This window comes from Hermetia illucens, chromosome 5, assembly GCF_905115235.1.
Source record: "Hermetia illucens chromosome 5, iHerIll2.2.curated.20191125, whole genome shotgun sequence".
NCBI classification, from domain to species: domain Eukaryota; kingdom Metazoa; phylum Arthropoda; class Insecta; order Diptera; family Stratiomyidae; genus Hermetia; species Hermetia illucens.
Genome location: NC_051853.1, coordinates 5,515,990 through 5,526,420, shown reverse-complemented (window position 1 = coordinate 5,526,420; position 10,431 = coordinate 5,515,990). Strand labels below are relative to the sequence as shown.

Here is a 10,431-nt window from a genome sequence, read left to right as displayed (position 1 = left end):
CAAAATACATGGCACTACCTTTCCAACCTTCAAAGAAGTAACCTATCTTAGGGTGACTTTGAATTTCCGCCTGTCCCATGTACCCCACGTACTTCAGAAAGTTAAACTGCTTTGACTTAATTTTCAGGTCCGACACTTCCTCTTCCTTAATGGAACAACTGCGGCTTCAAGAAGGGAGAATCTCCCGTCACTGTTCCAACACCTTCAGAAACAAAGACCGACAAGCTTTACAATATAATGGTAAAAAAATGTTTCGTATCAAAAGCTTCTACCATCCCTTTCCCCATCTTTATGCCATCTTTCAGTGTAGTATCACATTGTCATCACCGACCACAATCCAGACATTACCAAACTTGACATTACCTAACATCACTACATTACCTAACATCACCGTCTTTCTTAACATCGGAACATTACCTAACATCACGCCATCACCAGCATCACTTCATTACCGAAGTAATAGTGATATTACCCCGGTGTTAGGTAATGTTTTTCATTTGGTATCACATTACAAAACATCACCGCTCTTCATAGTGGAAGTAGCGGTGATGATTTCAATTTTAAGCGCGATAGACAAACTTCATTATTGTCATTCATGGAATTTATTCAAATAAATAGTTAAATACATTCGAACGTTTGTTGAAAAAGTTTTTATACTGGCGATCATACATTCCATTGAAGCATGGTCCAGCGAATAGTCTTGATTGTGGTTTTTAAAAGTATGCACCAGTCTCCACTTATAACGGATGCATCGATTAAAGAGCGCCGTAACTTCTGCATTGAGGAATGTTGGATAGTTTGCTTGCTGTCAATCTAACATTCTCCGTAGAAGTCGTAGACATCGATTTTACAATGCCTCCAAGTATTGACATTTATATTAACGGGTTGCCCCCTTCTTTGATGAGCCTCCATGGTTACGAACAACAGCAATAACCTTTTCTTCTTGTCCGATAATCAAATGTCCCAAATCTCTATGGTAAGCAACGTACTTAACACTGTCCTGTCCTTTTGCTTCGCGCACTATTCTCACTGCTTCGCCTACTGCCCCGCGCAATAATAGGGTTGAACTACCACCACTAATCAAATCTGTTAAATCTAAGTTCATCAAATCATTATCATCAAGTGTAATCACATCATAGGTTCCAGGCCTAGTACCACCACGAATAACACCCAGCATCATCAGGGCTTCTCCATTAATCACATCCCCGCTTGTGGGGTCTCCGCAAAGGAGGTTCCTTGCGGAGCTAGAGTAACTTCGAAACGAGTTTTTAGTAGTCCGCTTTGAATGAAACTGAGGGTTCCAGACCTTTTCTTCCTTCCAAGATGCGAACCTACTGTCGGAATTGCTACTCATGCCAACCAGCAAGCAATTGCCAGTGGGATTGAACAGCTTTAGTTCCGAAGTATCTAATCCTTCATCCACCACGCGTTTGGCAGCTTGATCATCTACGTCCAATCGTCGCATCACGGAATTCGATGGATTTTGAATCAAATTCTGAGCTGATGGCATCCATTCATCGGCATTGCCACTCGCCGAAGTAGAACTTAAAGAACCCTGTAAGTGTTCCAAATTCTTTTTTGACGAGTAGTCTCCGGTGGCCGAGCTATTCATTGGCACTGCTCCACTGTTGACGCAATTCGAAGCGGACACGCCTAAGCGTCTGAATGAGGGCATCATTAGGGCCTGCGGCGCTGTTGGTAGGAAATCTTGACGCAACAAGTGAGGATAACTCCTCAGAAAGATTCTCGTCCATTGCTGCATTATTGCTGGTATTCCTGTGCCCCTGGAGCCAAAGGCGTAATCCCTCACAGATGAAAGATACTTCCAATTCCACTGGAACAACTTTGGAATGCTGATAAAGCCAAAATTTTCAGAAAACTTCCTCAAACCTTAAAGACGTCCACTTGTAAAACTAAAGCTTTAAGGCAGCTTAAAAATATCTTTTTCTTAACTACTTAAAAATTTGTTACGAAAATAATTACAAAGAAAAATTTAACTTGGAAAATATTTGGCCTAAAAGTATCTAAAACCAAAACGGTCAATTTTTATAAATACGTTTTATAACTTAAAGGTAATTTTCAATTGTTCGTAAATCAAATTGAAATGCGATGTCTACAATGATTAAGATTCTTTTCCCTAAATTTTCGTGGCATTCTAGACGAAAATGTCCGATTGTGCGCGCACAGTGTTCGTCGCTCAGCACTAGCAAAACCTTATTAAAATTGATTCTCTGTCTGAATATTCGTTTGTCTTGGTCCTCAGAAGGCCGATCCTAAGAACTCACTGCCTCCGTTGTGCTGAGAGCATGAGGGGTTTTTACCCACTAAAAAGACCGCAACATCGTCTGCCACACTTAGCTCTACTCCGAGATAAGCGGCTGATTGTTTTAGCAGTATCCACTCCCTTCAGTATCCACCGAATGCGTCCCACCTGGTCCTTGACCGCATCTTACTTTTTCTGGCACACCCTTCGCATTGCCAACTACTGACAATCTGCCAAGAGGAGACTGGCCGAATTCTAAGAAATCTGAAAATTGTCACGACCCCTGGTCGAAAACACTGTCAAAAATTGCAAAATTGTCGGATTCCCGCGCCCAGTCTCTTCAGGCGAGGCAGCCCAGATTCCGGAAATTTAAAGGGAGGCGGCCCAAATCCCGGAAATGCAAGAATTTTCATGCTACCATGCCGGGAACGTGAGATATCGCAGAAAATCTGCCGCCGAAGAGGCTGGCTGCAATCCAAGAAAATTGAAAATTTTGACGACCCTAAAAAATGGAAAATAGTCGGGTACCCGTTGTCGAAGCCTTAACTGAAGGGGGGGAGGCGCCCAGATTCCGAAAATGCAAAAATGTCCACACTATTATGTCGGAAACATGAGAAATGGCGGAAAACCCGTCCCCGAAGAGGCTGGCTAAAATCCAAGAAAATTGAAAATTTTGACGAGCCCCGGTCGAAAAATTGGCCAAAAATGCAAAATCGTCGCATTCGAGTGGGCGATGGCTTGAATGAAAGAGGAGGCGACCCAGATTCCGAAAATGCAAAAATTTCCACGCTACGATGTCGGAAACAGGAGAAATGCCAGAAAACCCGTCGCCGAAGAGGCTGGCCTAAATCCAAGAAAATTGAAAATTTTGGCGAATCCCGGGTCGACAAAATGGCAAAAAATGCAAAATCGTAGGATACCCGTGGGAGATGGCTTGATCGAAAGAGGAGGCGGCCCAGATTCCGAAAATGCAAGAACTTTCACGCTACGAAGTTGGAAACATGAGAAATGGCGAAAAACCCGTCGCCGAAGAGGCTGGCTGAAATCCAAGAAAATTGAAAATTTTGACGAACCGCGGGTCGACGGCCAAAAATACAAAATCGTCGGATTCCCGTGGGCGATGGTTTGATCGAAAGAGGAGGCGGCCCAGATTCCGAAAATGCAAGAACTTTCACCCTACGATGTCGGAAACATGAGAAATGGCGGAAAACCGGTCCCCGAAGAGGCTGGCTTAAATCCAAGAAAATTGAAAATTTTGACGAACCCCGGGTATAATAAAATCGTCGGATTCGCGTGGGCGATGGCTTGATTGGAAGAGAAGGCGGCCCAGCTTCCGAAAATGCAAAAATTTCCACACTACGATGTCGGAAACAGGAAAAATGCCGGAAAACCCGTCGCCGAAGAGGCTGACTGAAATCCAAGCAAATTGTAAATTTTGACGAACCCCGGGTCGACGAAATGGCCAAAAATACAAAATCGTCGGATTCCCGTAGGCGATGGCTTCATTGAAGGAGGCGGCGGCCCAGATTCCGAAAATGGAAAAATTTCCACTCAACGATGTCGGAAAAATGAGAAATGGCGGAAAACCCGCCGCTGAAGAGGCGGGCTGAAATCCAAGAAAATTGAAAATTTTGACGAACCCCAGGGTCGACAAAATGGCCAAAAATGCAAAATCGTCGGATTCCCGCGGGCGATGGCTTAAATAAAAGAGGAGGCGGCCCAGATTCCGAAAATGCACAAATTTCCACGCTATGATGACGGAAACATGAGAAATGGCGGAAAACCCGCCGCTGAAGAGGCGGGCTAAAATCCAAGAAAATTGAAAATTATGACGAACCCCGGGTCGACAAAATGGCAAAAAATGCAAAATCGTTGGATTCCCGTGGGCGATGGTTTGATCGAAAGAGGAGGCGGCCCAGATTCCGAAAATGCAAGAACTTTCACGCTACGATGTCGGAAATATGAGAAATGGCGGAAAACCCGTTCCCGAAGAGGCTGGCTGACATCCAAGAAAGTTCGGAGTACACGAGTCCCGGGTTCCCGGTAAGTGGTTCGCAGAATGATCAAAAAGGCAAGATCATCGGATTCCCGTGGGCATTGGATTGATTGGAAGAGGAGGCGGCCCGAGAATTTTCACGCCAACATGCCGAGGACGTGAGAAATGGCAGAAAATCCGTCGCCGAAGAGGCTGGCTGACATCCAAGAAAATTCTAGGTTCCGTGAGCTCCGGGTCCGCAAAATCACGAAAAATGCAAAATCGTCGGATTCTCACGGGCGATGGCTAGATTGAAAGGGGAGGCGACTGTTTTCAATTATCCTCATAACCATCCAGCTGGAGGATGGGTCTGAATTGGGACTAAGAAGGATTTGACCCGGTTATAACGAAACCCGATCGCGAGAGTTCCTGTGCTAAACGCGTGCAAATGCATACAAGATTATGGCGGTCTGCACGGAGCTTTGGCCTCCAGAGGTCAAATTCTGTTAGAGTCATTTGCGGAGCTGGACATCGTGCTGGCCTACGTTGGATGCGTGCCCACCTTTCGAGGAAGAGGGTCGGGTTCGATCGTTGACCTGACATTTGTTAGCACTTCACTGGTGAGGGAGATGGCTTGGCAAGTGAGTGAGCACTACACCCACAGTGACCACCAGGCCATCTTCCTCCGCATTGGGAACCGGGGAACCAGTCAACGACGCTCTGGAGGTGGAAAGGCTAAGGCGGTTGGCTGGTCTATCGGAGCTTTCGACGAGAAGACATTCCTGGCCGCATTGGAGGGAGCCCATGATCCAGATGGAACAGCGGTGGAAAGGGTCACACAGTTGTCTCAGCGTGTAACCGAAGCATGCGACGCTACGATGCCACGACGACGTTTGCACCATGGCAAGAGGCCAAACTACTGGTGAAACACGGAGATCGCTGCCTTGAGATCCTCTTCTCCGAGCGAGGAGACTTTCCCACAGGACAAGGGGAAGGCCGGATCACCAGGAGCGTGAGGAGGAATACAGGGATCGGCGAAGCAACCTTAAGAAGGCCATTCGAAGAAGCAAGCGGGAATGCTACCAGAAGCTCTGCATGGAGGCTAATACGAATCCGTGGGGTACAGCCTACCAAGTTGTAATGAAGAAGATCCGCGCGCGAAAATTACCTCAAGTGACATGCCCACGGCTCTTGTTGTAAATAATTACAACTCTTTTCCCGCAGCAGGAGCAGGACGAAAGAGAACCCGAACTGGCACCTCAGCAGGACGTCTTCTCGATCCCTGATGCTACCGGAGAGGAACTTTGGGAAATCTGCAGACGTACTGGGGACAGCAAGGCTTCGGGATTGGACGGAATTCCGAACAGGGCTCTGAAGGTGGCGGTCAAGGCCAGACCAAGGTGGTTCGCAAGCACATTCGAATCGTGCATGGCGGAAGGAGTGTTTCCCTTCCAGTGGAAGAGGCTTCTGCCTCTTGCCTTGGCCAAGGTAGTTCGCAAGCACATTCGAATTGTGCATGGCGGAAGGAGTGTTTCCCGCCCAGTGGAAGAGGCTTCTGCCTCTGGTCTTGCTACCGAAGTCCCGAAAACCACCCGGCGTGCCCTCTTCATATCGCCCTATTTGTCTCTTAGACACCATGGGGAAGATGTTGGAGAGGGTGATATACAACAGGCTGCTCTCGTTCATCGAGCTTGCGGGTGGTCTTTCAGAGCGGCAATATGGGTTTCGGCGAGCCCGTTCTACTGTCGATGCAGTAGCAAAGGTCGTGGAATTGGCTCGAAATGCAATGGCCATGGGCAAATGCTGTGCTCTGGTGACGCTTGACGTCAAAAATGCTTTTAACTCAGCCAACTGGGGCTGGATTAAGGGCGCTTTGACCAAACTGGGTGTTCCTAGCTACTTGGCTCGGCTCATCGGGAGTTACTTTTCGGACAGACTTCTCTGATACGAGACGGACGACTGGCCGAAAGAGTACATTGTGACAGCAGGTCTGCCTCAAGGTTCTGTATTGGGACCGCTGCTGTGGAACACAATTTACGACGGAGTGCTTGGCCTTCGCGTGCCGGAGGAGACAACGCTGATTGGTTTTTCGGACGACCTGGCGGTAATTGCAATTGCAAAGCATCCCGATGACGTGGAGCTTTATGCAAATGACGCCATTCATACCATCAAGTCATGGTTACGAATGGCCAAGCTGGACCTGGCGGACGAAAAGACGGAGGCGGTCCTTACTACCAACCGTAGGAAGAACAACACGGTTACCATCCAGGTTGGCAATCGTGAGGTCGTCTCAAAATCGGTTGTCAAATACCTGGGGGTGATGATCGATGCCAAGCTGAGTTTCAAGGGACACTTGGATTATGCGCGAGAGAAGGCAGCAAATGCCAGCTCATCCCTTGCAAGGATGATGCCTAACGTGGGAGGGCCGAAGTATAGTCGCAGGCTGCTCATCGCGGGAGTGGTGAGGTCGATCCTGCTATACGAGGCCCCTGTCTGGGCGGGAGCATTGAACCACGCTGTCAATCGGAGGAAGATAAATTCGGCATACCGGCCAATTGCGCTAAGGGTGTGCAGCGCATTTAGGACGGCGTCGACGGAGGCAGTGTGTGTCATCGCATGAATGATCCCTATAGATCTTCTAGCGGGCGAGGCACACTGGCTCTACGAAAAACGGAAGGCAAATCCAGCCGAGGTGAATGCGGATTTCCGAAAAGCCATCAGGGGAGAGTTGTGTGGCAAGTGGTAACAACGATAGGATAACTCCGACAAGGGCCGGTGGACCCATACATTGATCCCGTGTATCGAGAAATGGGTCAACCGAAAGCACGGACAATTGAATTACCACCTGACACAGTTCCTTACGGGACACGGTGGCTATAGGAAGTACTTGCATCGCTTCGAGTTGGACGAGTCTCCCAACTGTCCTGAATGCGGTTCTACACCCGAGGACCCGGTGCACGTTATGTTCCATTGTCCCAGATTTCTGCAGCAGAAAAGGAGGTTGAACAACATCTTAGGGGCGGACATCGAGCCCTCCAACCTGGTGGAAGAGATGCTGAAGTCGGAGGAAAACTGGATGGCGATAAATGAGGCAGGAGCCGTGGTGCAGACAAAACTCCTGGAGTTGGATCGAGCTCGGAAGGCGGGGCGACGGAGATGTGACATGGATGAGCTAGTATAGCGAACCTGAGCCTCCCCCACGAAGTAATATTTCACGGTTGTCCCGCGGGGAGGGGTGGGAGAGTGGGGGTGGTTTTAATGGGTGCGAATCCCACACACTGCTGCAACCTGGTGTAGCAGCGTCTTTCTAAGAAAAAAAACGGGGCTTTGGCCTATAGGAGACTATGCCGCCAGGCGGTACAGTTCGCATTGCCGAAGCTGCGGAGAAGAGGGGGAAACGCTCAGGTATTTCCTTTGCGATTGTCCAGTTCTTGTTAGAGCCAGGCTACGGACACTAGGTAAACCGTTCTTTGGGGACCTCAGAGAGATCTCTAGCTGCGGGGTGGGAGAGCTGCTTTTCTTTACGAATGCTACGGGCTGGCTCTGAGGATCTGAGCTGGCTGGACCTTGTCTCCCTGCTCTCATAAATGCAATCACTGTCTTAGAAGTTTGTGGTATCAAAAGGGAGTACCACAGCGCTAGTTTGGCTCCTCGGAGTAGTCACAGATGCTTACCTAGCTACCCACCATCTTACTTCGCTTGGGCCCGGAATGTCCAGCTAATATCTTTGGAATTTTCGCTCCAGTTGGAGGAAACGAGCATTTCAATGATCGGCCGAACAGGCGGTGTTCCGCAGGGATCTTTTTTCGGTCCTCCGTTATGGAATGTGATGTATGATGGCGTTCTATGGCTCCCAGTACCTAAGCAAGGTTTGTGAGAACCTCTATGTTGTAACGTTTTGAGGGGTTCATAGAGTCTGCCAGAGCTCTCTTTACGAAGGCTAAATTGAAACATCACTTCTAACTTTATGAGACTTTATTTCTTAACATACTTTGATTAGGTTGTTTTTACCGTTCACCGTTTGTCCATATAATTTCATAGCAATTTCCTTCACTGTCCTCCTTTTGTACTTTCCTGATGCTGTCATGGGCAAACTATCTACAAAATAAATCCCACCACGCAATTGTTTATGGTCCGATAGGTGGTTCTTCATGTAATCGTGGATATCCTTTTCTTGGATGTTTGAGCCTTTACTACGTACAATGACGGCGGTTGGCAGGTCAGTGAAGATTGGGTCTGGGATTCCACAAACACAAACTTCACTAACACCGGGGATACCTAAGAGAAAACCTTCCAACTCACTTGGTGAGAAGTGAAAATTTTTATATTTCATAATCTCCTTCTTCCGATCAACTATGAATAAGAATCCGTCATCGTCCATGTGACCAATGTCTCCGGTGTGAACCCAACCTTCACTATCTAACACTGAATCGACTTCCTCCATGCGCCCGTAGTAACCGAGAAATTTCTGTGTGGGTTTGTAGCACATTTCGCCGTTTTCATGTGGTCCCAATGCAACCCCTTTATCGTCTATGATTTTTATTTGAAAGTTTTCCGTCAATTTTCCAACTGATCCATACTTGAAAGGATCCGCATTCATATTCGGAGCTCCTCCTATTTCGGTTGTTCCGTATCCGACTGTAACCCTTCCGTTTGGCAGGTATCGCTGCATTTTATCACAAAGCACCGGCGAAACGAAGCTTCCTCCACAAAGAAATTCACAGAGGCTGGAGAGGTCCCTGGTTTTGATGTCAGGACATTCGACCAACATTGCTAGTTGTGATGGGGGTGATATGAAAGATGTGATTCGGTATTGTTCTACTAAGCGTAGCATCAACTCGGGAGTAAATGGCTGGCTAGTGATAATTCTGGTTACACCGAGGATAGTTCCCATAATAAGTGTATATACCCCTGATAACCAGTACAAGGAACTAAAGCTTAACAAGATGTCAGTCTGGTGGAGAGATCTGAAAGAGGAAAAAAAGTTGAAGTTGTATTTTCCAGAAATTCTGTGGAAATTACGTGAAAACATTCTGTTGTAGCATAGAATTATGTGAGATGCAGACTCCCTTGGCGGATCCAGTTGTCCCTGAAGAGCAAATAATCATGGCAGGATGATTGCTGGGATCTTCGGGTTCACAGGGCCTGCAATTGTAATTTCCGATTTTAAATTCGATCATTAACATTTCGTGTTTTTTGTTAGTGTAATTACAGCAAAAGACATCAACTCAGAGTAATGTTACGTGACTTCTACCTGAATTTTTGTGCCTCTTCATCTGTTGTTTGGTCGATAATGTGATCCACTGTAGTAGGCATCCCCTTTTCTAGTTGTCCTGCTACAATATAGATAGCAGCAGTACTGCCTATTATTTCCAGGGAATTTTTCACTGTCGAATATGCATCAGCATCGCAGAAAACCAATTTGGGTTTTGTACATGTGAATAAGTTGACAATTTCATCTGAGAAAAGTTCGAAGGACGCGTATCTTTGAGTATTTTGATAATGTTTTATTATCTTACGAGAACTAGTCGTTCTTACCTTCACTGAAGGAAGTATCTAGTGCGTTAACTGACACTCCACAAAAGAACAGCCCGAAAACAAGAGGAGCCAGGTTTTCCGTGTTTCTGGCTATAAGTCCGATCACATCCGTGTTTTGTAAGTTCCACTTGTCCATCAGGTAATATCCGATTTTGTATGCTCGTAACAGGATCTCGCCATTTGAAAGACGTACTCCATTGTCATCACTAATCTGCAATCCGATGTGGAAAACACGATGAGGTCTCTGATAAGAAAAACCATGAGCAGTACTAAAGCCATGGTTGACTTACTTGCCCAATCTTCTTAGGGTTCCTCTGCAAAATTGATCGAATTGCTTCCCCGAGGGTCAGTTGTGGGTTATAAAGTGGTTTCACTTTTCTTCCGGACCAAATCTTCTTTTCCGCGTCAAAGATACTTTCTAACTGAATCATGGTCACTTTTTTAAATCTATACCGCTCCTGAGAGATGGGCCTGCTACCGAGGGTTACTTGTTGAGTTGATAATTGTAAATCTTTTCTGCCTTTTATATGAGACCTCTATGTATTACAGAAGTAACTATATGTATGTACACATGACCATAAAGGGAAGATAACAATACCATTTAGTGTAGTCATTCTTCACTGCTGAGATAAGATGGTAATCTTAATTTGGGACG

General features: G+C 46.7%; 1 protein-coding gene across 1 annotated transcript; it reads right to left on the bottom strand.

Annotated features, from left to right (window-relative positions):
* Positions 1-8,198: 8,198 nt before the first annotated feature.
* Positions 8,199-10,207, bottom strand: LOC119656917 (luciferin 4-monooxygenase-like). Its single transcript, XM_038063609.1, has 5 exons — positions 10,067-10,207; positions 9,777-9,987; positions 9,493-9,697; positions 9,261-9,383; positions 8,199-9,205 (listed from the first exon to the last, which is right to left on the bottom strand). The coding sequence occupies exons 1-5, from the start codon at positions 10,205-10,207 to the stop codon at positions 8,221-8,223; spliced, it is 1,665 nt and encodes a 554-aa protein (XP_037919537.1). The 3' UTR covers positions 8,199-8,220.
* Between the last annotated feature and the right edge of the window lie 224 nt (positions 10,208-10,431).

Bases quoted from the DNA above. Each gene is read 5' to 3' on its own strand.
- LOC119656917 (XM_038063609.1), bottom strand. From the start codon at position 10,207: ATGATTCAGTTAGAAAGTATCTTTGACGCGGAAAAGAAGATTTGGTCC. The intron at 9,384-9,492 runs GTAGAAGTCACG...TTACAATTGCAG, and splicing joins GAAGAGGCACAAAAATTCAG to GCCCTGTGAACCCGAAGATC. The intron at 9,206-9,260 runs GTAATTTCCACA...TTCCTCTTTCAG, and splicing joins CTACAACAGAATGTTTTCAC to ATCTCTCCACCAGACTGACA.